Below are 26,973 nucleotides of genomic sequence, written 5' to 3'. Positions count from 1 at the left end.
TTTGGACACCACTGTATTTCTGGTCTATGATATTATATGAAAAGAGGTCAGGACAGAATTTTCCATTTCATAAAGAGTTGGGAAATGACACTACTGTCCCCAGCAGAAACTAGGCTTATTAACCCTAAAATAAATGGCTCTAGAACATAATGTATTTTTATCACTGACTCTTTCCAAACCTCAAAAACGACATTCCAAAAATGCTATGATCATTTCTACTCAGTGAATCACTGATGACACATTAGAAGTCTGATCTTGTTTTGTAGTCCTAATGTTTCACTTTTCCATCTCTGTTTAATATCACATTATTGGCATTTAGTAGGCTCTTTTACACAGAATGACTTACACAATTCTACATGTGTACAGTTTCATATTAAATATACACTGAAGTCACTCAACTTACCAGCCTTCTCAAAGGTACAAACGCAGTACATGACCTGAATGACAGTAACCTCCTCTTCCCTAACCACTGCAATACACGGCCGCCCTAAACTGTGTAAGATTTAGCAACATTGAACGACATTTAAACCTTGTGTTGTCTTCAGGGTGAAAAATGACCAACCACTCTGTTTAATAGCAGAGAAAACTCCCTAACTGTTCTTTTTTCAACTTTAAATTTGATGACAAATTTTGTGATGAGTGACAGATTGTTTCTTCATGCAAAATACATTTGGGGTTGAGGGGTTGAGTGAAAGTGGGCCATTTTTGACCCTAATCGTAAGACTGCACTAGGGTTAAAATGCAAGCACATCAGTGTAAAATTTTTGAAGTTTTCATTTGTTTATTTGAAAAAGCATTTAAGAATAAGCACCGCTCCAAGAGACTCTTAGTTCTTTTGGGCAAATTTACAGTTTACATATACTGTAATCTGCACCAATGCGAAGGAGGACAGGTTTGATAAATTGTGATCATTCTTGTGACAAAGATTAATTTTGATGGAAAGCTTCACTCGTGGACTTTAAATCTCACACCTGAATAAACCGTTTCTCTCTCTTCCTCCCTCTTCTTCCTCCTCACTTTGGGTTTCTTTTTGGTGAAAGTCAAAGCAGTGTAATTCATCGCTTCATCTTGATGCTAAAAGCAAACGCATGACACAGCGCATATATTATGATTATTCCTCCTTCTGATTATCATGTAATATTCACCACAGGAATTGTATATTTTAGTTTTTTTTAATATAATTTCACAACATAATACAGCATTTGTACCTGTTTACTCTTCAAGTCTGTTCTGGACACTTGGCTTGAGGCAGCCCCTGTTTGAGGAAGATTAGAAAGAAACCACTGAAGGTTCATTAAAATAATTTGAAGTGTCTTTTTATGGTGTATATTCAAATAAGAAAGCAGTTATTTTTCTTCTTCTGCTTGATTATTATCATTAATATTTTTTTTAATTATTATTCATAGTAGTCGTTTCAGTAGTGGTGGTAGTTATTCATACAGCTAATTATATTCACCACGGCAGGAAGGCAAGTTGCTACAAGTTGCATGGCAGCCAATTGCCGTTGGTGTGTTAGTATGTGTTTGAACGGGTGAATGAGAAACATCAATTGTACAGCACTTTGGATGAAGGTGCTATATCAATACCAACCATTTACCATTAAAAAATGAATAAATACAATTTTGCACTCATGATTTGATGTTTTTAACTTTAAGTTGCTTTGGATTAAAAGCATCTGCTAAATGACTAAAATGTAAATGTAATCAGTGTACATAAGTTGCACCAACCTAAAAGTAACTTTTTGCGATGTCATTTTACAGCTGTGCAGGGATGCTTTAAGATGTTGAGTATTTTTATGATCTTGTAGGTGTCAGACTAGTCTGATTTCAGACTTATACCACACATTGATGAATTGGTCTCTTACCTTTGCAGTTCTCACTGTTTTTTCTCTTGCTCAGAGCGAGGATGATGTTTAGGATCACACTCAACGCCAAAGCTCCCGCCAAGCAATAAAGCGGGAGGACATCATTTCCTGATATTTTAGTAGCAAAATTTAGTATGACAAAAAAATGCACAAAAACAAGGTTTCACAATGTGACTGTGTTGTTCCTACCCTTAAAGTCCAGCTTGGTCCCGTTCCCAAACAGGATCTCCCCACAGGTGGCCACAGCACAGTAGTAAGTCCCAGCATCAGAGAGGCTGAGGTTCCTCTTGGGGAAGTTGTAGACACAGCTCTGTGTGGGAGACACAGTCCCAGAGCTCCTCTGGCACTCATCACTCCTGTGTCCATGGGTGTGAATGATTCCTGGAGGGGACTCTCCTGAGCCCGGTCTGAACCAGTGCACACTGTGTTCTCCTGCACAGGTCTCAGTGTGTACTGTACACTGCAGAGTCACAGAGTCTCCTGGCTGCACTGACTCAGACTCGGGCTGCTGCAGCACTACTGTCCTGCTCTGGGACTCTGGCCCTGTCAAAAGTTAGCACTCATTACAATCAATACAAGTTGCCCCTTGGGGGCTGTTCTGTAGGTTTCTATATAGATATGACTTGTAGTATTTCAGGTTATACAGGTTAAGATGTACTAAGGCCTGTTTTTCATTTTCACATCTATACTGTTAATTGCATTTTTTGTTGTTCCCATAAGAATTATTTGTCTATGGGTACAGGATCAATGCAATTATCAGTGTCAATTATTTTTATTATTAAATTATAAATCTCTTATCAATACATTTTGTCAATATAATGTGTAATTAAGCAAGATTAGATGAGTGTGCATTCTTTACCATGCCAGCCAAAAGGAGAGTTCTTCCATTTGTGTCGACTGCTTCAATTTTACAACAGATTACCGCTCAAATTTAAAGCTAAAAACTAGAGTTACACCAGTGATGGAACAGCCCCCAGTCTATAATCTCAGAATCTTAGACACAAAAAACATGAAAGGTTAAAACTGTAAAGCAACTGACGGTTGAGGGGGTGCTTACAAGTGGAGGAGTAGAAGATGCCGAAGAGGTGAGCGATAACTGTAAGATAAGGCTGTTGCCCCTCTCTTTACCACTAGTTAAGCATCAGCAAATGCATTTTGTCTCAGTGAAAATCCAGCACTATATTGTCCATTGGACACTATAAATTATAATATAAAAAATAAAAAAACACCACTATGTACTAAGGTTGTTAACTGCACAACTATTGTATTTTAGTTGATAGTTTGTCAATCATGTTTTCCATCATAGCAGAAACAGTTAATATCTCTAGGAAAAAGATCACCAAGATACAGTGAAGCTAGTACCTGCTTTTTTAATTGTTAAAAAATGTAAAAGCTACAAGATTTTAGTTATTTGGCAATGACAATGGCTTGGTTTTGTTTTCTATAGTTATTAACATAATGTAAATGATCGAATGATCCTACAGGCTTGAAATTGGTAATGGTTTCTATTTTTATGTTGCATTCAGTCTTTAACAATCTATATAATAACTTTCTTTTCTATATAATAACTTTCTTTTTTATTTTGGCGGAAAAAGCACAGGTACTGCTATTTTGTACTTAGGCTGAGCATATATTGATGGTTTAACAGAATGGGAGCGTTAAAAACATGATAAAATAGTGTACCCAATCATTTTCAGTCACCACCGTTGTGCAAATAACAAATGAAAGATCTGCTTTTCAGTGAAATATCACTAAAACTGTGATATACCTGTATGCGGTAAAACATTTGAGTGTCACATTTAAAGTTGAAGCGGTGCATTTTTCATTACATTTCTGTCACCATTTTATTTTTCTTGAGCGCTTTTGTTTAATGAATTTAATAAATTCTTCTTTTTTTCTGTGGCTTTCTTCAAATAAATGTACCAATAGCTTTTACGTGTGGGGTGTGTAATGGTTGCATCAGAAAGATGGTTTGGTTACCCCTGCTATAGAATGACGATTTACAATTACAATAGGCTTTGGAAAAAGGAATTAAGTTTCATATTTACCCAGCACCATTAAAGTAGTTCCATCTCCAATGCTCATCTCTCTGAAGCGTGTAATAGCGCAGTAGTATGTGGCTGAATCTGACAGCTCTACATGTGAGACAGTCAGGTTAAAGGTCTCATTTGCTATCTGAGCACTAAGACGTTTACTGTTTTCAAACTCATTGAAAAATGTAGCTTCTGTTTGATAGTTCCATGTCCTTGCTAATATCTGAGGCTTCTGTCCAATAGATTGTTTCATCCAGCTGAAATTTGGCGGTGCTTTCTCAAGATATAATAAACATGGGAGAGTCACGGTGTCTCCAAGCTGAGCTGTCACCAGTGCGTTAGGTTGAACTATGCTTCCAAGATGGCCATCTGAAACACAGAAAGCAATATTTCAACTTCACTGGTAATGAAAATACTAAGGAACTGGCTGATAAGGTAATAATAGTAATAAACTTACACACTTTGCTGAAAAACACAAGAATAACACAGAGGGCTGCCATCGCTGTATCTGAGCTCTTCTGTCCTTGAGTCTCTCCTTTGGTTGAGACCCTGTTGTACCCTGCACTGTAAACTCAAAGTGTACAGAGTAGGAGGACTTGAGCTGATCATTTTCCAGTAGGAGGTCACAAGTCAGGGGCAGTTTTTATTGGCTGTTCAAACAGATTACTATGTGATGAAGATCCACAAAAAAACCCTCTCAGTGCAACAGGCAAAAAAAACAAAAACCAGTGAGGTAAAGGAGAATTTGTTCATAACAGACCATTCTGGTTAATCGGGGTCTATTAACAGTAATACATTTGTTTATTACGTATTGTAAACATGCTGAAATCTGCATGAAGTGTGAAATATTTTACAGTACATAGAGTATAAACACACATTTAGACCGTAATGACACTTATGTATAGATATCGTTACTTGTATTGTATTGTTGTTTTTATTGGCTGTTGTTGTATTCTAGCTGCCAACAGTGGTATGCTAGTTTGAATGTTGATTGTACTCTTCAAGGGTTCTGAATTTCTGTATGTTTACACTAGGACTCGAAAATGTACTGTCCTCTCAGGTCTACTTTTGCACTTGTTCTTGTGATTGATTTGCACTTTGTTGTACGTCGCTCTGGATAAGAGCGTCTGCTAAATGCCACATAATGTAATGTAACATTGGAAACTGCATTTCAATCCGTGTTACGTGACCCCTGCCAGGACATTCCACTGACTCCATTTTGTTCCTGCCTAAAGTATCAGGGTTTGGGAATTAACTCAGACAATGTAATGTGTTATATACTGTAGGCAACAGAAAATATGTATTAATTAATGATTGGATAACCTTTGCCCTTGGATAAGGATTGGCTGAGCGTGCCAGGTTAAATAGCACCACCCTGTGCATTTGGCGCGCTCTCAAGTTGAATGCCTAAAAAACATGCTCCTTGTCTGTTCTGCAAGTGTTGAGCATGAACCGTGCTTTTTGGGTTAGCAAATAAAAATAACTAAGTAAAAGTTCCCATTGTGTCTCGTTACGTGTGTATATAGTCTGTCTCTTTCCTTCTGTTCCCTGCCAGATTGTTATGTGCCCTGCTTCCTGCTTGCCATATGCTCCAGCGGGTTCTCCTGTTTCCTGTTTCCTGTGTCACGACTTAGCTGTTCCTGTGCACGGCTTACTTGTTCCTGTGTTCCTGTGTCCTGCTCCTGTGTTCCCGGTTCCTTACCCCTCCTCTCTCCAGCAGTCAGCCTCCTTTCCTCCTTCCCGCTCTTTCCCCGTTCCTGCCCCATTGGACTGACTTCTTGGTTTCAACTCTCGCTGGCTCTGGACCTTGTTCTGTCTGTTCTGCAGTGCCCTGTCTTCCCAGTTTCTGACCAGCGCCTGTCGCCTTCACTGCCTTGTCTGTGTTACTTCTGTTTGCTGGCTATTGAACTCAGGCTGTATAACCTTGAAACTAAATCTACCTGTTTTGCCATTTATGAATCCGCGATTGGTTTTGAGTGCCTTTTTTCTTACTGAAAATGTACCGTAACAACTTCATTAGAAGAAGATCAATTCAGAGGACAAGAACAGCATTTAGTTTAGTATTTTAACCAAAAGACGGTTAGGTCAGTCTTTCACTGAACCAGTGGCTCCACATCCACCAGCAAAGCTGGCCTTCCTCAGACGGCTCAGCTGATCAGACAGAGCCCTGCATAGCAACTGTGTGTGTAGGTGTGTGTAGGTGTCTGTATGCGAAAAAGAGAACAAACTCAAACTCAAAAAGATCTCCTGGGAAAACTAAGTTTCTGGTGGAAGTGGTGTTGGGGCCAGTAGGAGGCATTCTTCTCTCTGGTCAAACAAATGCCCCTGTGTAGCGATGGGGACACTATGCTCTAGGAGATGCCGTCTTTCAGATAAGTCCTGACTCACAGAGGTCCCTGACAAAGAGCAAAGAGCAAGTGTTGAGTAAATTTCCAACCTGGCTCTCTCAGCCTGCCACCTAATCATCCCCTGATTTAATTGGCAACAAATAAATATTGTTCTCTCCTCTCCACCTTAGCTGACGTGTGGTGAGCATTCTGGTGCAAAATGGCTGCCATTGCATTTCCCAAGTTGGTGCTCCTGTAAATGTTGGTGGTGCTTGAGCCCAGCTTTCCTCTCATCAGATGATCATAATTCATTAAACAAAACCAGTTGAGCCCACTACTGGCCACATTACAGTCATATACAAAAATTTGGGCATCCTTGGTAAAAAAGCCTTGCAATTAATATCTTGGTGAATCGAAGCGAACCTGACCTCCAAGTGGTACAAAGTTAAACATGATACATTTCTTCAAAATCTAAAGCAAGTGGCTTTTTATTTAAATTTTTTACCTTTTTTTTTACATATAAAAAAAAGAAGAAATAAAACGAAGTAAGCAAAGTTTGGGAACCCTCTCAGTTAGTACTCCAAATATAACAGCTTGCAAACACTTCTTGTAGACAGCTAGGAGTCTTTCAATTATCCTGGCAGAACAACTCTAGCTCAGAAATATCTGGCTGGAATATCCACCCTCTCTTCCACATCAGTGTCTGTACTGACCTTTGAACATTAGCCTCTAGAATTACTTCAGATTAAAAAGTTCAGCCCCGGAGTTATATGCACTAAACTCATTGAAGCCCTAACAAGTAAATCACCTGGTCTGGGCCTTAGTAATCATCTTTTTTAAAAGTAACAAGGAATAATCCAAAAGGATCCCCAACCTTTTGCTCAGGGCCCTTTTCCTTTTTCATCAATTATAAACCGTAAACAATTTAAAGAAAAAGCAATGTTGTTTAAAAAAAGAAAGGTCTCAGTACAGATTTACAGATCAGGTTTGCTTCCCCTCACATACAGATTAATTGTATCGGACATTAAACCAGTGGTGCCCAAATATTTACACCCCGCTGTATATGCAGGGCCAGGCTTGCCCAGGTTTGCCACCTCAGCTAAAGACCCTTGCAACCCCAACACCGGCTTCCTGAAAGAAACTGACAAACAAACTGCAGAACCCAGCAGAACCCAGAAGACAGAGTAGGAGAGGCATCACAGTGTGTGTGTTTGTGTGTGTGTGTGTGTGTGTGTGTGCGTGTGTTTGTTACTGTTGCTGTGTGCACGTGCATCGATGTCCCTGTGTGCCTGTGTGCCTGTGTGTATTTCTGTGTGTGTGTGTGTGTTCATCGATGTGCCTGTCTGTATTTGTGTGTGTGTGTGTGTGTGTGTGTGTGTGTGTGTGTGCATCGATGTGCCTGCATATGCATGTCTGTGTGACTGTGAGTGAGTGTGTGTGACTGTGTGTATGTGTGTGTCCATCTATATTCCTTTGTATATATGTGTGTGTGTTTCTGTGCATGTGTTTCTTCCAGTGGGTTTTTTTTTTCACGTCTGCTGTATGTTTGCGTGTTTGTCTAGATGTCTTTGATGAGAAGTCATGAGGGCACATCCTGCCAAACCCCAGGCTGAGTAAATAAGTTTTGGCGCAAATGAAATATAAGCCCCTCTGCCTTCTTGGATGCTCATTCCAAGTAAAAGTGGAACACTCACTGAGCACTTCATTAGGCATTTATTAGACTTAATTTTTTAGACTTATTGGTCTTCTGCTACTGCAGCCTATCCACTTAGAGGTTTGTGTGTTCAGAGATGCTCTTCTGCATACCGGTGTTGTAATGTGTGGTTTTTTGCAGTACTGTCACCTTCCTGTCAGCTTTGACCAGTCTGGCCCTTCTCCTCCAACATCTCTCATTAACAATGGGTTTTTCCTACAGAACTGCTACTCATTGGAGGTTTTTTTGTTTTTCGCACCATTCTCTGAAAACTCTGACTGTTGTACATGAAAATCCCTTTTCAAAAACCTTCATCACTGCTTTCTGTGAACATTTTTTTTTTTTTGTGGGGGGGGGGGGGGATTTTAGAGACTAAAACTAGGAAGAGACTACTACTGTAATAACTACTGTACGTAATACATTCAGTATGCTGTGCTGCTCTCTACTGGTGAAACTCTGAACAGCACACATTTTAAAAGAGGATCATGATGGCCATGCAGTGTATCAAAAGGCAACTAAGAAGCAAATGATGAATATAGAATAGATTATAGAATAGAAATGTGAAATGTCCTCTTTAATTCCAGAGAGAAATGCTGACCTTTTGTCACAGCAATTCTGGGACTATATTTGTAAACGGCCTGTAGCGTAGTGCTGAAGGCACATGACTGGGACACGCATGGTCTGTGGTGTAGCCGCAATATGACCTGCACAGCCGTTGGGCCTTTGAGCAAGGCCCTTCACCCTGCATTGCTCCAGGGGAGGATTGTCTCCTGCATAGTCTAATCAACTGTACATCGCTCTGGATAAGAACATCTGCCAAATGCCGTTAATGTAATGTAAACTTAGGGACAGATTTTTTATATAGTTTTTTTGAAATGTTTGTGCAGTGTTTGAAAGCCACTCTTTTCTAGACAGTTGAAAAATGGAAAGGTGGTCTGAGGCATGAGGGGGGAGTGCCAGTGTGGTTTCAGTGCTGAGAGAGGGAGGTGTGAACACAGCTCTGTAATGCAGGTCAGTCTTCCTGTGTAGCTCTGGTCTGAGTAAAGCTGAATATATAAGGCTGTGGGTGGAAAATAAGTGAACCTCCCCTGTCACCACAACAGAACAGTCTGAAACAGACAAACGCATTGTACTACTGATGAAAAAGAGAGCCGTGTGTAAAAGATTTCTATCAGTTTCTATGAGCTTTTTAGAAACAAGTTAATTGTTGCCTACAAACTTACCCCAATGGCTGACACACTCTTTCTTGATAGCATAGTCTCTTATAACTGCTTGTGCTGGTGCTTGTTTGAAGCATTTTTGAAGCTGTTATGTAATGTATCAAATTCAATCAAGAGTACGCTTGAAAAACATGTAGAAATATATTAATGCTAAAATAACATGCAATTGAATGTTTACCATCTTATTTATGTGTGATGGCTACTACAGCAGTGTTATACTAGTAATCTTCCACATGTACTGTAACAGTCAAAGGACAGTTGGAGGGTTATCGGTTCAATCCCTTGCCCTCGGTGTGTCGAAGAGCAGAGCAGGACACCTAACCTGACGAGTTGATAGACACATTTCATGGCAGTCTATCACCATTAGTGAATGAGCGACATCAATTGTAAAACGCTTTGGATAAAAGCGCCATATAAATTCAGATATTTACCATTTAAAACATATACAATACAATACAGTAAGACGGATTGTGAAAGGAAAGTTTCATATTTAAATATCCTGACTCTGGGATTGGCAAAGCATACAAGCATTAACAAAATATTCCACATGAAAAGCAATTGTGCATTACAGCAACAGAGATATGTATTTTTATAGAGCATATTTACAGAGACATTGTCACAATGATGCTTTACCATGGAAAACAGAAAATAAAATTTGTCAAAACCCTGATCTGAACCCCCCAGTAGGAAGAAAAACACCCAAACAGTAGCTAGACAAATCTCAGGAGGAACCGGGCTATCCTCTGCTGGGTGACTTGGTGTAGTATTTACGCAAGAATGAGACTTCTTTTCACTCATAAAATCAACAAGACATGAAATTGGAGCAGGGTGGCACAACTTTTGACCACCGCTGTATGCGATGTCTATGATTTTATATAAAAAGAGGTCAGGGCAGAATTTGACCTTTCATAAAGAGTTGGGAAATGACACTACTGTCCCCAGCAGAAACTAGGCCTATTAACCCTAAAATAAATGGCTCTAGAACAGAATGTATTTTTATCACCGACTCTTTCCAAACCTCAAAAACTACATTCCAAAACACTATGATCCTTTCTAATCAGTGAATCACTGATGACACATTTGCAGTCTGACCTTGTTTTGTAGTTCTAATGTTTCACTTTTCCATCTCTGTTTAACATCACATTAAAGGCGTTTGGCAGGGTGGGTATTTTACCCCGAGGGACAGTTTCATATTAGATAGCTAAGTATACACTGAAGTCATTCAGATGAAGAGCCTTGTCAAGGGTACAAGCGCACCACATCTTTTGAAAGTTTTACTTTGTTTATTAAAAAAACTGCTTAAATTTAAGTACAAGTACTGATCCAAGAGGCTCTTAGTTCCATACAGTATGTCAGTTACATATTACAATGCTCACCAATGCCAGTGAGAAATGTTCAATGAATTATGATCATTCCTGTGACGAAGATGAAATCTTATGGAAAGCTTCAGTCGTGGTCTTTAAAACTCATATCTGAATAAACAGTTTCTCTCTCTTCCTCCCTCTTCTTCCTCCTCACTTTGGGTTTCTTGGTGGTGAAAGTCAAAGCAGCGTAATTCATCACTTCATCTTGATGCTAAAAGGAAACGCATGAGACAACACATACGGCTAGTCCTCATTCCGATGATCATTTTACCAGGAAATTCAACACAGAAATTGGCTTGGATTCTTAAAAACGTAATATTTGTACCTTTTTGCTGGACAAGTCTTCTTTAAACAGTGGATTGTTTGATACAGCCCCTGTTTGAGTGAAATACAAATGTAAACCACTGCAGGTTGTCTGATGCATGCAGTGTAAGAGTATATAATCAAATAAGAAAGATGTTCTTCTTCTTTTCATAATTATTATTATTACTTGTATTATTATTGTTGTTGTTATTATTATTATTATTATTATTATTATTATTATTATTATTATTATTATTATTCATAGCAGTGGTGGTAGTGGTAGTTTTTCATGTATTACATCATAATCATCACATTGTTGCCCCAATGAGTACAATACTTGTAGGGAGAACATATACTAACATTATAGTATAATCGCCAGGGAATAGGGCTCAGCTTCAATGGAGAAAACATCTGTTGCAAAATATGTTAAGTTCTTTGGATGGCAGAAAATTCTGCTTACTCTGCACTCTCTTTTAGTGCCTTTTGCTCAAAAGCGATTTTAGGTAATTTTTTTGTAATTCCCATGACATATACCACACATTGATAATTTGTCTCTTACCTTTGGAGTTCACATTGCTTTTTCTCCTTCTCAGAGCGAGGACAATATGTAGGATCACACTCAACGCCAAAGCTCCCGCCAAGCAATAAAGGAACGCTTCATTTCCTGAAACTTTAGAAGCAAAATTCTATTTTAGAATTCTTCATTAACCTTTCAAGATTGGAGATCACAAATACGTGATTAGAATGTCCGTAAGTGAACATTGTAATGTACAGTAGATGCACAATAACTCCTTTGTCTTCAATGTCTTTTAAAAGCAAAATGTATTGTGCCTGTTTTGTTCCTACCCTTAAAATCCAGCTTGGTCCCGTTCCCAAACAGGATCTCCCCACAGGTGGCCACAGCACAGTAGTAAGTCCCAGCATCAGAGTGGCTGAGGATCCTCTTGGGGAAGTTGTAGACACAGCTCTGTGTGGGAGACACAGTCCCAGAGCTCCTCTGGCACTCATCACTCCTGTGTCCATGGGTGTGAATGATTCCTGGAGGGGACTCTCCTGAGCCCGGTCTGAACCAGTGCACACTGTGTTCTCCTGCACAGGTCTCAGTGTGTACTGTACACTGCAGAGTCACAGAGTCTCCTGGCTGCACTGACTCAGACTCGGGCTGCTGCAGCACTACTGTCCTGCTCTGGGACTCTGGCCCTGAAGAAATATGTTTCATAATTAAAATTATGAATAGATATGTGCTTGGATTCTATCATTATACATTCAGTTTCCGCTTAATTAGGTAGACCTGTACCCCAGATTGTAAATGCAAATATTTAATCAGCCAATCATACTAAATGCATAAAAGTATGCAGATGTGGTCAAGAGGTTCAGTTCTTTTTCAGACCAAATGGGAAAGAAATTTGATCTGAGTGACTCTGCCCGTGCAATGATTGTTGGTGCCAGACAGGGTGGTTTGAGTATCTCTTGGGATCTTCACGCATGTCTCTATAATTTGTAGAGAATGGTGTGAAAAACAAAAAACTTCCACTGAGTAGCAGTTCTGCTGGCAGAAATGTGTTTTTTATGAGTGAAGTCAGAGGAGAAGGGCCAGACTGGTTGAAGCTGACAGGAAGGTGATAGTAATGTAAATATCTATCATCATCTGATACACAGGTTTCAGCCCGTATCTCTGCTTGCCTGAGTGACATCCAGAGCTGGATGGACAACCACCATCTAAAGTTCAACCCAGGTAAGACTGAAATGATATTCATCCCTGCTAATACCTCTCCCCATCTGGATCTCTCCATTTCCCGAGGGGATACCTCACTGATGCCATCGCCCAGTGCAAGGAACCTCGGCGTGGTGATGGACAGCAGACTGTCCCTCTCCGAGAACATTGCGGCGGTGACCCGGTCATGCAGGTTCTTCCGATACAACATACGAAGAATCTGCCCCTTATCACCCCCTACTCGCCCAAACTCCTGGTCCAAGCGATGGTTCTGTCCCGCCTGGACTACTGCAATTCCCTCTTGGCTGGCCTCCCAGCGTCTGCCATCAGACCCCTCCAACTTATCCAGAATGCAGCAGCTTGTCTGGTCTTCAACCTTCCCAAATACGAACAAACTCCCCGTTGAGGTCAGAACTGTAGAATCTCTCCCCACCTTCAAGCGCAAACTGAAGATGCACCTCTTCAAGCAGCACCTCTCCCCGTCTCTCCCTACCTCCCTGTGAACCTTAATTGTTGTCTTTCTGTGATTTATTTTTTTGTGTATCGGAATTTTTAGTTTGGCTAGGTAAGCAGTGTTAGGCTAGTTAAGTTAGGTCACTTTTGCTTTGTTTTGTTTGTTTTAAAAAATAAATTAATAAATAAATAAACAAAAGAGAAAATCAAATAGGCCCTGGTCCTTATCCTTGTTGTACAGGTAGCAGTTGAAATTGTACTTCCCTCTAGGGTCATTCAGCGCGCTTATCCCTGGTTAATGGATAAGAGCATCTGCTAAATGCCATAAATGTAATGTAATGTAAAAATAACCAATAATCAATGACTTTAGAAAATGAATTATGCAAATTAACATGTTTGGCTTAACACACAGTATAAGTAGTAACAAACCATAATACCATAATACTGTATATCTCAATTTCTTAACACTTACACAACCCAAGGACACACAAAGCAGAGTTTGAATGACACCCCAAAAAATATTTCCTTTCTTAGGGTAATTTAAATTTAAAAGGAATTTAAAGTTATTTATAATAAAATATTGATCAGGAGATTTCATAGATGTCTATATACATATGCATCAGTTCTATATGATTCCACTGGTAATGTGTCAGTGTGAAAGTAAATTGTTGAAAACTTGTACATGAAAAAACAAATGTAACTCATGAACTACATTTCATATTTACCCGTCACAATCAAAGTAGTTCCATCTCCATAGATGATCTCTCTGAAGAATGTAAAAGTGCAGTAGTATGTGGCTGAATCCGACTTCTCTGCTTGCAAGACAGTCAGGTTAAAGATCCCCTTCGCTGTCTTAGCACTCAGGTGTGTGCTGTTTTTAAAATGATTGAAAAATTCAGCCTCTGATTGATAGTTCAATATCATTGCTACAAGCTGAGGCTTCTGTCCAAGCGGTTGCTTTAACCAGCCGACATATTTCACTTCACCGTCAGGATAGAAACACGGGAGAGTCACGGTGTCTCCAAGCTGAGCTGTCACCAGTGCGTTAGGCTGAACTACACTCTGCCCAAGCAGACCACCTGGAATCCAACAGAAAGCTATATTTCAAATTCACTGACAATGGGAGAAAAAAACATTAATTGCTGTATAAATAAGTTAAGAACACTTATACACTTACACAGTTTGCTGAAAAACACAAGAAGGGCACAGAGTGGTGCCATCATTGTGTCTGTATTCTCTTCTTGAGACCGTCCTCTCCCTATGCCCCTGAAAATCTAGCTGTACAGAGACGGAGGACTTGACGTAATAGTTTCCAGTGATTCTCAGAACAGTAGGAGGTAAGTTGTCAGCAGCAGATTTGATTGGCTGTTCAAACAAGCAAAGTATTTGGGGCAAATATCAATAACTCAACACCCAAAGAACAAAAGAAAACCCTTATACTTGGAATCATTCCCACTTCACTTCAATGTGTTATGTCTATACAGTTGTTACTCATATATTGCAATCATCTGAACCTCCTAAAGTTTTAAATAGATTCCATTGAGAATGATTAGGCAATGGAAACTTCACCTCAGTCCCTACTGATATGTAACCCCTGCTTTCATATTCCACAGGATCATTTGTGTACCAACTTATCATAAAACTTCAGGGGGCCGGGATTCATTCAAGTAAAGTAACCTGGAAGATGACAGATTGACCTCCTTACTTCTTAATGAATATGCACCATCAAAACTTTAATAGATTTAATACACAAAATTGATTAATTTATAAGATTATGAAGATAATGAGTGTGGATGTTGGTTTAGCCTTTTACATAAAAGAGGGCACCACCTGCAGTTCCGTATGTGCCTGTGTGTGTGTGTGTGTGTGTGTGTGTGTGTGTGTGTGGGTGCGCGTGTGCGTATGTGTGTGTGTGCGTGTGTGTGGACAGGACTACAGCGGTCTGACACAGATGAGACTTCTGGGAGGAAAAAAAAAATAATGTGCAGAGACTGTGTGAAGAGAGTGAGAGGAGAGTGGTGGAAGCCATGTCAGGGTGCTGTCCTGACCATGAGTTTCTGTAAGGGCGAGGCAAGCAGACAGGTTTGTGAGTTCTGAAACCAAGAACGTCCTCTCTGGCAGGGAGCCAGCCAGTTATCTAAATTGGCTTCAGCCTGGTTCAGCAATAGTCCCTCATACAGCTGTCTCGGCTTGATGAGCAGGGTGCTGAAGCTTCCCCTGGTCCTGCAGGGTTTATTACATTGCATTACATTACATTACATTATTGGCATTTGGCAGATGCTCTTATCCAGAGGGATGGACAGTTTATTAGACTAAGCAGGAGACAATCTTCCCCTGGAGCAATGCACCCCTACAAATGTATCAATGGCACTGAATTTTCCTGCTGTGTAATGGGACAGTAGGAGTCAGCACAGCCTGTAGATGGACCGGAGAATATAGAATTCCCACAGAATATTGGATATTTGGATAAACCAATTTATCTACCATGAATAAATTCCATCCATCCATCATCTTAACCTGCTTATCCTGAACAGGGTCACTGGAGCCTAATACACTGGGCGAAAGGCAGGAATACACCCAGGACAGGTCGCCAGTCCATCGCAGGGCACACATACCATTCACTCACACACTCATACCCACAGGCAATTTAGACTCTCCAATCAGCTAGACCTGCATGTCTTTGGACTGAGGGGGGAAACCGGAGTACCCGGAGGAAACCCACGCAAACACGGGGAGAACATGCAAACTCCACACAGAGAGGCCCCAGCCAACCGGGATTCGAACCCAGGACCTCCTTGCTGTGAGGTGGCAGTGCAACCCCTTAAATAAATTCCGCTGAAATAAATAAGTGCAGTACCCAATATATTTCTACAAATCGTTCCTACATTTATAGTGCCTTTATTTACTACACTCGTGGCCTTGCTCACAGCATAACTTTGTGCTCTTTTTGAAATGACGTATAAGTTCAGAGGAATTATGAGCGCACATCCTGCCAAAACCCACAGATTCAGTAAATAGGTCTTGGCCTAAGCTAAATGCAAGCCCCTGATTGGGTGAAACTTGCACATGTGTATTGCCGTAACCTTTTGCCTTGACCCAGATTTTTCACCATCAAATTTAGATTCTGACACAAGGTTTATAGCTGACGACAAAAATGTTCTTGGACAGGATGTTGAACCCAGAAGACCTACTTTGTGTAACAGCAAGTCATATTTTATTGCATTATTAGAGGCCCATATTTCTGAGCCAATTATACAAACAAAAAGATCACATATTATTTCATGAGTTACATATACTGGTAGAGTTACCAGAGAGGACTAGTGGAGTTACCATTGAGTACTAGATGATTTTCCAGGGAGTACTATAGGAGTTACCAGAGAAGACTAGAGGAGTTTCCAGAGTGGACTAGAGGTGTTACCAGTTAGTACTAGAGGAGTTACCAGGGAGTAATAGAAGTGTTACCAGGAAGTACAAGAGGAGTTACAAAAGGAGACTGCATGTTACCCAGTTTTCAAATTGTCTGAGTTGGCTGAAATAAGAAATATTGGAGCAGACAGAGCTCAGAGCAACACAGTGTTTAATGAACAGGGAGACTGGCGTTTTCCCAAACTCCAGTGTTCTTTATGTCAGCCTAGTCCCTGTGAAATTGACTGTTCAGTTAAGAACATTCTAATTACACAGTTCACAATTCAAAAGGGAAACATTTTCCGAACATAGCATAAGCAATAAACCAGAAATAACTTCAGCAATTCTACCCATAATGCAGTTTGCCCATGACAAAGCACCTGTGTCAACATCAAAGCCCTGAGGTTCTGACACTCGATGACATCACAATTACCCCATTAAGGGAACTTCCTCTTTTATCGAAATGGGCCCTGTCTCAAGTCAATGATCATCAATCAATGGTGATTGTATTTAAAGCAAATGGCAAAGTAGACTAAAAATGACATGGATGAACTGTCGTTAAACTGCCCATTTGATTGAACATTTTAGCTCTGTAGATTGTGGTGTGCTGTCCCATCAGTACCCATGCATCCCAGCATCCTGGGGGTGAAGGAAGGCCATGGACCACACCGGTGGCCCCACTCACAGGCAGGCTGGGAGATGCAGCTCATTGGAATTATGCCAGCTGATATCCATTGCCTTCATTGAGCCTTGAAGGGATAATTCACTTTGGTGTAAAACAAATAATTTTGTGAGCTCAGTCCATTTTATTTGCATTGACTGAACACTGGCAGCATGCCGTCTCTGCCAACCGTTAACAATGTCGCTCTATTGCCCGGCTTTTTTTAACATTTTTGAGATGTCGCTGAAATAAATATTTAAAAAGCACACAGTATCTATGGATGGACGATAAAAAAAGAATACCAAGCTCAAATAACGATGATGACGAAAATGCATCAGACATAAAAAAGAATAATAATAACATAATTGGTAGCCTCTTTTGTCGATCTATTACATTCTGTAGTTAGTACAATGATTAATGCGACCCCTCGAAAACAAGAGGATACCTCTCAAGGGGCTTATCCCGTTACAATAAATGTCCTACATTTTGAGTGAATTGCGACATAAGGGAAATGCAGCGGTAGCGATAACGGTCAGTAGGCACAGCTGATGTTCGTAGTGTTTAAGAAAGGGCCTTGTACTGGGCGACTTTTTCTCCAAATGGATGATGTTTTGTTTGAGGGTTTGTTTGTTGTGGCTGTTCTTTCAAAGTTCCGGGATTGTTGTATTTATGACTTCATTTCGGCTGGCCATCACGTGATTGTGACCACACCCAGCGCTTCATCTCCAGGTCAATCAGGATGTAGGAAATGTGTTTGGTTTGTAGGAGTGTTTGGATGCTAACCTTACCATGGTTTACCAAAAATGCTCCAAAATGTGTACCTCTGTAAAATGTTCTACGCAAAAAGTCTTTTCAAGTCAAATTATGGTTTGAGAGAAACACGTCAAATTGTGGTTTGAGCTGGGTAATTATCAACCTAATGGCCGAAGACTGCTTGTGGACACCGCAATAATAATAATAATAATAATAATAATAATAATAATAATAATAATAATAGAAAAACTGCATGTAGTCAGTGATTATTTCAAAAGCACAAACAAAGCTTTGACTCCCTGAAGTACTGCAGGAAACAAGAATGAGAAAGTGAGGAGTGTGAGAGAGAGAGCAAAAGAGAAAGAGAGTGAGCAAGTGAGAGAGAGAGCGAAAGAGAGAGAGAGGGAGAGAGAGAGAGAGAGAGAGAGAGCAGGTAACATATCAAAGGGGGGCATGCTGTGGACCACAAAGGCAGAGCACATGAGTTTTGTTTTGAGTCAATGGCCCGAGAGTCAGACCAAACCACAGAGATACCTGCCGCCCCAACATTCTGCAAACCCCCCCCACCCCCATCGGACCTCAGATTGTGCTCACTAGGCTGCTTTCACATGGTAAGCAGTAACAAACAGGAAACAAAAACATTAGCAGCCTGCCCCCAAACCCCAGTAACCAATGGAACATAAATTACAAGAATAGTACTCTCTTTGCTGCTGTTTGCTGCTGTTTACACACACACACACACACACACACACACACACACACACACACAGACACACACACATACACACACACACCAGCGCTTTGGATAAAGGCGCTATATAAATTCCAACCATTTACCTTTTTACATTTACCTTTTACACACATACGTACACATAGACACATACACACATATACACACATACACACATATACACATACACATACACACACACATAGACACACACACACACACACACATACACACATACACACACATACACATACACAAACATACACACACACACACTTCCCCCTCACGCATGCACTCACTCCTGCACACCATAGCAGGCTGATATTAGATGTCAAAAATACAAGGCAACATCGAAAAAGTGTTATTACCACAGTGTAAAATACATAATCATACAATTTATTTACTAATATTTACAGAAACAATCACCGAAAAATGTGCACATAAGCTGAAATTAAATATATTACATAAGAATTATGTGGTGATTCTTGAACATTTTTTATCTTAATATCATAATTTATCATCACAATAATACAGATGCAATTACATAACTTTCACTTTAATATCATTACCATACTGTTCTGCCTCCCAGTGGCAACACTGTGAACTACTCACATTTGGGAAGAAGCTCACATGACATTCAGCGCATACAGAAAGGCAACAAATGTGTTTTAATTACAGGGTGTAATACTGACCTTTGGTCAGTGCGATTTATGCATTAAAAAAGGAAAATCCCATGATTTTGAGTCATTTACAGCCACATACACTCACTGAGCACTGTATTAGGAACACCTACTTATTTGTGTGATTATCTAAACAGCCAATTGTGTGGCAGTAGAGCAATGCATACAATCATGTAGATACAGGTCAGGAGCTTCAGTAAAATCAGTCACTTTCACCATCTGTTATGTTCCTGTGTTCTGTCCTGTGTTAGTTCATCTTTGTTTATCATCATTATTCTTGTAATTTATTATTTTTCATATTTCATATCTGGTGTTCTGTTTATAGTCATTCGTCTTTGCACTCGTCTTCCCCTGTGATGTCTGACTCTGAATGTTTACTCGCCCAGTCACTCCCTTGTCTGAGTGCCCCACTATTCGGGTGTTTAAGGTAGTTCCGGGGTTCAGTCTTCCTTCCAATCTTGTATTCTTTACTTCCTGCTTTCTCTCCATTTCATGTTTGTACATAGCACTAATATACTAATCCCAACTCACATAGAATTTGTACAGTACTAATTATACTAACACACTAATATGTTTGTCAAACTAACAAACTAGCATTCACTAGTTTTCGGTATTTGTAATTTAAATCACTTAACTAACTTACTAAAACATCTCCAGTTTCAATTCTGTTCTGTAACTTCGCCTCCCTTTTCTATCACTGATTACTTGCTTAGTTTCAGCGAAGTATTCGCACCTGTCTCTCTGTATCTCTGCATCTCCTGATTCTCTGCAATTGTCTACTCTCTAGTCTGGAGCCGTTTGTATTACATGTGTGTCTTTGTGAATCCAGTCCACGTTTTCATTTCCCCCTCATTATTGTCCTATTACCCTTTCATGTGTCTCACCTCATGTTTATTTGTTAGACCGCCCTCACTCCCATGGCCCGCCTAGTTTGTCTCATTCCCCTATGTATTTATACCTGTCCTTTTCAGTTGCACGCTGCTAGTTCGTCTTGTCCTGTCTTGAGCCCAAGCCCTGTATTCCTTCCCCCGGTTCTAGCCTCCTTGTTCCCGAGTCCTTGCCCTTGTTTTTTTCCCAGTATTTCCGGTTCCCCTGCCTGCTTCCCTGGACTCTTCTTTGCTTGTTGGATATTTGTACCTCTACCTTCTTGGACTTTTTGACCCTGGCCTGTTTTTTGACTCCGCTCTGTCTGCCCCTTTTGAAATTAAATCTGCCATTTTTCTGCACCACTGTCTGCTTTTGGTTCCTCTGTTCACCCCAGCATAACAACATCAGAATGGGGAAAAAATGTGACTTTGACCGTGGAATGATTGTTGGTGCCAGATAGGGTGCTTTGAGTATCTCAGGAACTGCTGATCTGGGAGTTTCACGCACAACAGTCTGTAGAGTTTGCAGAGAATGGTGCGACAAATAAAAAACATCCAGAGAGCAGTAGTTCTGCGGGCAGCAATGCCTTGTTAATGAGGAGTTTAGAAGAGAAGGGCCTGACTGGACAAAGCTGACCGGAAGGTGACAGTAACGCAAATAACCACACATTACAACAGTGGTATGCAGAAGAGCACACGATGCCTCAAACCTATAAGTGGATAGGCTACAGCAGCAGAAGACCTAATCAGTCTAAAAAAGCAGTCTCATAAATACCGAATAAAATGCTCACTGAGTGTATAAGCCAAAGCAAAAGAGAAAATGTTGAAGATTTTGATAGAAAGCTTCACTCATGGTCTTTAAATCTCACACCTGAATAAACCATTTCTCTCTCCACCTCCTTTTTATTCCTCCTCACTTTGGGTTTCTTGGTGGTGAAAGTCAAAGCAGCGTAATTCATCGCTTCATCTTGATGCTAAAAGGAAACATGAGACAACACATACGGTTACTCCTCATTCCGATGATCATTTTACCAGGATATTCAACACAGAAATTGCTTGAGTTTATTAAAAATATGAAATATAATATTTGTACCTGTTCGCCCGATAAAGACACTTGGTTATTTGATGCAGCCCCTGTTTGAGTAAAATTATTAATTAATTCATTTATGATTCATTTATTTAATTTATTTAACCAGGATAGGCTCATTGAGATTAAGAATCACTTTTTCAAGAGCGACCTGGCCAAAACAGGCAGCAGCAAGTCAAAAGTTACTGAAATATATGCTACAACAAATTACAATACATGTAACAACAAATTATGAATAAATATAAACAACTAGAGTCTGAAAATAATTGTTCAACTAATACAACTACTTTAATGATGTGGAATGAAATATGTAAGAAATATTTCCTCTTCTTTTTATTATTATTATTATTATTATTATTATTATTATTATTATTATTGCTATTATTGTAGGGGTGGCCTGTAGCATAGTAGTTAAGGTACATGTCCGGGACATGCAAGGTCGGTGGTTTGATCCCCAATGTAGCCACAATAAGATCTGCACAGCCATTGGGCCCTTGAGCAAGGCCCTTAACCCTCTCATAGCTCCAGGGGAGGATTGTCTCCTGCTTATTCTAATCAACTTTACGTCGCTCTGGATAAGAGCATCAGCCAAATGCTATTAATGTCATGCAATTATTATTTTAACTTATGTCATTTTATTAATGAGAATAAGAGCAGTTTGCTTTCATATAGAGCATCATATTCACCACAGTAGGGAGAAAAACTTTTTGGCGGTCAGAAAATTTTGCACTCTCTTCATACCTTTCTCTCAAGAGCTATTGTATTTTCACAATGAGGGACTGTCACATCACAGCTGTCTTACATATCAAGTGGCCATACTTTAGTTCATGCCAGCAGATCTATATTAATAAATTATCAGAAGCTGAAGTCATAAATTCAAGTGAGATTTGGCTTTTACATTACATGTGATACTGTATGACTAGATGTGCACATACCTACAGCACAAGTAGTGTGAGACAGTAATCTGTACCGATGGAGTAGCGTTACTTGTTGTTTTGCAGAACTGTACAGGAACTGCATATAAATATGACTGCATGCTATTCACAAAATGGCCTGACAATATTCTACTCAATTTTCTTAAATTATTTTACACAAACACACATACTGTATTTTCTAAATTCTCTCTTATTGAGTATTTGTAATATTGTCTATGCATCATACTTTTTGATGCAACACAAATTTCATTGTGTATAAGCTGTTAAATAATCCATATCACATGTACCACACATTGATACCTTGGTCTCTTACCTTTGCAGTTCTCACAGTTTTTTCTCCTGCTCAGAGCGAGGACAATATGTAGGATCACACTCAATGCCAAAGCTCCCGCCAAGCAATAAAGAAATGCTTCATTTCCTGACGCTTTAGAAGCAAAATTCTATTTTAGAATTCTTCACAAGTAGCATTAACCTTTCAAGATTGGAGATCACAAATACATGATTAGAATGTCCTTAAGTGAACATTGTAATGTACAGTAGATGCACAATAACTCCTTTGTCTTCAATGTCATTTAAAAACAAAATTTCACAATGTGCCTGTTTTGTTCCTACCCTTAAAGTCCAGCTTGGTCCCATTCCCAAACAGGATCTCCCCACAGGTGGCCACAGCACAGTAGTATGTCCCAGCATCAGAGAGGCTGAGGTTCCTCTTGGGGAAGTTGTAGACACAGCTCTGTGTGGGAGACACAGTCCCAGAGCTCCTCTGGCACTCATCACTCCTGTGTCCATGGGTGTGAAGGATTCCTGGAGGGGACTCTCCTGAGCCCGGTCTGAACCAGTGCACACTGTGTTCTCCTGCACAGGTCTCAGTGTGTACTGTACACTGCAGAGTCACAGAGTCTCCTGGCTGCACTGACTCAGACTCGGGCTGCTGCAGCACTACTGTCCTGCTCTGGGACTCTGGCCCTGTCAAAATTTAGCACTCATTACACTCAATACAGAATTGTCCTTTGGATTCCACTGTGTAAGGTTTACATAGAAATACAGTCTGTCTTTGTATTATTGTAGGTTATACAGAGAGCTGAAGATGACTCCACCGATTATAATATAAAGTGCAGCATGTTTTTGCACATATGTGTGATTCAGATCCAGTTTCATGTCTATAAGCAATGTTATGTTAAAACGATTATGGATTAACTACATGCATTTTACAATACTAGAAACTAAAACCATTGTATTCAATACATTTTAAAAATTATATTCAAATGAAGCAATTAATTTTGAATGCTTCAATGTTTCCCACTACAGTAGACATGGTTGATATCTCTAGAAAAGATGACAGGGACACATTGCACACACTGAAACTTAATAAGATAAACAAGAAAGAAATGCAATTTCTTCAATCAGTTTTGAATGCTATCTTTTTTATTCAAAAAATGTAAAAGCGATTACATTTTCTAAAACTTATTTGTAATATACAGCATGCAAACCATCATACATCATCATACAATGTACATCAGAAAATAAGAGTAATCAGTCAACTGATTCTATATTAGTCACAATAATTAATCCCACAAATCTTCAACATCTTCGTCACTAGGGCAATTTCAGTGAATGCATTTTGAGTGATTGATTTCATGGGCAAAGAAACAATGGGCTACAGCTGATGCACCAGCAAAGAACAATGTGGAGATCCAACAGGACCCGCCCGGACCCGGGTAGATTTTATATTTTTACTTTTTTATTTTTATTTTTTCATATTTTCTCATTGTGACGTGTCATGGATTCATAGCTGAATGATAGATGAGTGTTTGAATATTCCAAATCTGCGCTTATCTCATTTTCGACCAAAATCGAATCAAACACAGTGTTTTTAAGTATTCTGTAAAACTGAGAACTGCACAATGTTACCCCCTTGGTCTCACATTAATAACCACACATTACAACAGTGGTATGCAGAAGAGCATCTCTGAACACAACCTGTCAATCCTCTAAATGGACAGGCTGCACCAGCAGAAGACGTATTAAGTCTAAAAAAAGTCTAGTCAAGTGCTCACTGAGTATATACACGTAGCCTTTATGATGTACAGCAAATGGCAGCTCTGCTTTTGGCGAAAGCATCACCATAAACATTTCATACTGTAAATATATAATTTATGGCAAGGGACTTCAGAGTGTTTTTGTCAAATTAATTGAATCAATACTTAATGAATACTTAATGTAGAATTACAAATTACAATTTCGACAAGTTAAGCCATGGAAAAAAAAAATTCAAACTTACCCATCACCATTAAAGTAGTTCCTTCTCCAAAGCTGATCTCTTGGTAGTGAAAAAAAGTGCAGTAGTATGTCGCTGAATCTGATGGCTCTACATGTGAGACAGTCAAGTTAAAGCTTCCCTTTGCTTTCTTAGCTCTCAGACGTGTACTGTTTTTAAACTCATTCAAAAACTCAGCATCTGATTGATAGTTCAGCATCTTTGCGACAGGCTGAGGCTTCTGTCCAAGTGGTTGCTTCATCCAGCTGACTGTAGGCACTCCATCATCCTGATAGAAACACGGGAGAGTCACGGTGTCTCCAAGCTGAGCTGTCACCAGAGCCTTGGGCTGAACTACACTCTGCCCAAGCAGACCACCTGGAATCCAACAGAAAGCAATATTTCAACTTCACTGACAATGGGGGGAAAAAACAAAGCAGAAACACCCACCATTCTCTGTGTACTCTCTGTACACTACTTAAAATGATTGGAAAATGGTCAATAAGTCAGAAAAAAGTATACACTTACACAGTTTGCTGAAAAACACAAGAATAACACAGAGGGCTGCCATCGCTGTATCTGAGCTCTTCTGTCCTTGAGTCTCTCCTCTGGTTGAGACCCTGTTGTACCCTGCACTGTAAAACTCAAAGTGTACAGAGTAGGAGGACTTGAGCTGATCATTTTCCAGTAGGAGGTCACAAGTCAGGGGCAGATATTATTGGCTGTTCAAACAGGTAATGTATTGGGTGACAAAGTTCCGCACACGAACAGTGCAACAAGAGAAAACGTGATTTCCAGGTTGATTATGGGTATGCGTTATTTACATACTGGAGTCGTGTGCAAGTCTAAATTAGAGGAGGGGGAAATGTGTCTTTCACTGAACCAACAGCTCCACATCCACCAAAGCTGGGCTTCCTCAGACAGCTCATATGAGCCCTGATCAGACATAACCTGTGTGTATGTGTGTGTGTGTGTGTGTGTGTGTGTGTGTGTGTATATGTGTATGTATGTGTGTGTGTGTGCGTGTGTAAATATATGTGTGTGGGTGTAGTGTGTGTCCCTGTATGTGCATATGAGTATATGTGTGTGTGTGAAAGTTTGTGTGTGGATGTGTGGAGTTATGTGTGGATGTTTATGCATGTGTGTGTGTGTGTGTGTGCAAGTTTGTGCATGTGTGTATGTGTGTGTGTGCACATTTTTGTATATGTGCGTGTCTGTGGGTGTGTCTATGTGTGTGTGCACGTTTGTGCCTGTGTGTGTATAAGTGTGTGTGTGTGCACGTTTGTGAATGTGTGTGTGTTATGCAGCACTATGGACACGTGGCACAGATGAGGCAAGAGGTAGTGCAGTTGTAGTGGAAAAAAAACTTTTAATTTTACAACAAAGGTAAAATGTGGAAACAGTTGTGGTTGTGGTAGAAAGGTATACAGAGAGGTGTGCTGCATGCTGGAAGCAGAGCCAGCGTGCTGTCATGCCCATGAGTCTGTTAGGCTTCTCTGCCTGTGAGGGGGAGGCAAGTTCTGAAACTGAGTTCAAGAACTGCCTCTCTGGGAGGCAAACTGGTATTATCTCATACCTCTTTCACACTAAAGCAATGAATGAGGAACCTGTGTTTGCCATTGCTGTGAATGAGGAAACCTGTGTCATTTGACCTGGGAGCACAACCCTAGTCATGACCTGAGATTTATGTGGGTGCATAAGGCACATGACTGGGCTTTGGCATAAAAGGGGGGACATGGGTTGGGCTACTATACTCGGTAAAGTTAGTTAGTTTAACCGATCCTCAATCTTCTTGTGTTTAACTTGGGCAGAAATTATGTTCTGAGGCCTAAACATGATTTCTTCAGCAGTGACATTTACAGTGGCGGCAGCTCGTTAAGATGAGCCCCAGTGCCCATGGGCCCTCCCAAACCAGGGGCCCCAGTGCCCATGGGCCTTCCCATACCAGGGGCCCAGGTGACGCTGCACCTGTATCACTGCCACTGGACATGTATGAAAGTACACTTTGGGCACCTGGGTCTTGAGTGAATGGTAAGGAGCCCATACTTACCCAAGAACACAAGAGTTTAAATGGGACAAACGCATGTTTCGGGACCTCATTCGGTACCCCTCCCTGGGTTTTGTGTCTGAAAGTGGGCTGTCCCGGCTTGAGGAGCAGGGTGCTGAAGTTTCTCCTGGTCCTGCAGGCACTATCCGTGGTTCTGAATGTCCCTGCTGTGGAAAGGAAGAGGAGGAACCCATATGTGTTGTTGGCACCTCCTTAATCAGATGCCTTTGAAAAACCTACTAATTTAAATAAAGAGTTTGATCTGAAATATTTATTCTGTCTCACGGTTGATGGCCGTGGACAAAAAAGGCCTTGCAGAGCATGTTGGCCCTAGTAGACCTACTTTGCTGGAACAGGAAGTGAGGTTTTCCAGGGTATTTAATTTCACATCCTGCTGCAGTTGCCCAGGGCTGAATTTTCTTGCAGTTCTGAATTCGAGTAGATCAGAGTAAAGTTGATAACATTGCCTAAAGTGATCACTGTGAGTACGTCCCTCAGGCTGTAATTTTACACTGAAACCAGGGTGAGGTGTCAGTAGTTTCATGATTTTGTAATCATAATTGAAAAGTGTAGCATTTTCT

General features: G+C 40.2%; 3 protein-coding genes across 3 annotated transcripts; all 3 read right to left on the bottom strand.

Moving 5' to 3' along the window:
• Positions 1-1,063: 1,063 nt before the first annotated feature.
• LOC133123218 (uncharacterized) lies at positions 1,064-5,663 on the bottom strand. Its single transcript, XM_061233556.1, has 5 exons — positions 5,553-5,663; positions 3,913-4,174; positions 2,054-2,407; positions 1,865-1,972; positions 1,064-1,074 (listed from the first exon to the last, which is right to left on the bottom strand). Exons 1-5 carry the CDS (start codon positions 5,661-5,663, stop codon positions 1,064-1,066), a joined length of 846 nt encoding a protein of 281 aa, XP_061089540.1.
• A 319-nt stretch (positions 5,664-5,982) lies between these two features.
• On the bottom strand, positions 5,983-13,895 carry LOC133123217 (uncharacterized). Its single transcript, XM_061233555.1, has 6 exons — positions 13,697-13,895; positions 11,651-11,857; positions 11,364-11,474; positions 10,827-10,876; positions 10,667-10,712; positions 5,983-6,101 (listed from the first exon to the last, which is right to left on the bottom strand). Exons 1-6 carry the CDS (start codon positions 13,893-13,895, stop codon positions 5,983-5,985), a joined length of 732 nt encoding a protein of 243 aa, XP_061089539.1.
• A 7,134-nt stretch (positions 13,896-21,029) lies between these two features.
• On the bottom strand, positions 21,030-26,288 carry LOC133123216 (uncharacterized). The gene is made up of 5 exons (XM_061233554.1): positions 26,206-26,288; positions 24,874-24,881; positions 24,370-24,723; positions 22,701-23,054; positions 21,030-21,040 (listed from the first exon to the last, which is right to left on the bottom strand). The coding sequence occupies exons 1-5, from the start codon at positions 26,286-26,288 to the stop codon at positions 21,030-21,032; spliced, it is 810 nt and encodes a 269-aa protein (XP_061089538.1).
• Between the last annotated feature and the right edge of the window lie 685 nt (positions 26,289-26,973).

This window comes from Conger conger, chromosome 3 (genome assembly GCF_963514075.1).
Source record: "Conger conger chromosome 3, fConCon1.1, whole genome shotgun sequence".
Taxonomy (NCBI): Eukaryota; Metazoa; Chordata; class Actinopteri; order Anguilliformes; family Congridae; genus Conger; species Conger conger.
The sequence above is the reverse complement of the archived record's forward strand: the minus strand, read 5'-3'. Positions and strand labels throughout refer to the sequence as shown.

Excerpts from the sequence above, each read along its gene's own strand:
- LOC133123218 (XM_061233556.1), bottom strand. The coding sequence starts at position 5,663 with ATGGGGCAGGAACGGGGAAAGAGCGGGAAGGAGGAAAGGAGGCTGACT. Across the intron at positions 4,175-5,552 it reads ACACAGGAACACAGGAACAA|AAAGCACCGCCAAATTTCAG; the intron begins GTAAGCCGTGCA and ends TTATATCTTGAG. Across the intron at positions 1,973-2,053 it reads GACCAAGCTGGACTTTAAGG|GAAATGATGTCCTCCCGCTT; the intron begins GTAGGAACAACA and ends CTAAAATATCAG.
- LOC133123216 (XM_061233554.1), bottom strand. The coding sequence starts at position 26,288 with ATGGGAAGGCCCATGGGCACTGGGGCCCCTGGTTTGGGAGGGCCCATG. Across the intron at positions 23,055-24,369 it reads AACTACTTTAATGGTGATGG|GGCCAGAGTCCCAGAGCAGG; the intron begins GTAAGTTTGAAT and ends AAATTTTGACAG.
- LOC133123217 (XM_061233555.1), bottom strand. The coding sequence starts at position 13,895 with ATGATATTGAACTATCAATCAGAGGCTGAATTTTTCAATCATTTTAAA. Across the intron at positions 11,858-13,696 it reads AACTACTTTGATTGTGACGG|GAGAGTCCCCTCCAGGAATC; the intron begins GTAAATATGAAA and ends GACCGGGCTCAG. Across the intron at positions 10,713-10,826 it reads AAGACTTGTCCAGCAAAAAG|CATCAAGATGAAGTGATGAA; the intron begins GTACAAATATTA and ends GTTTCCTTTTAG.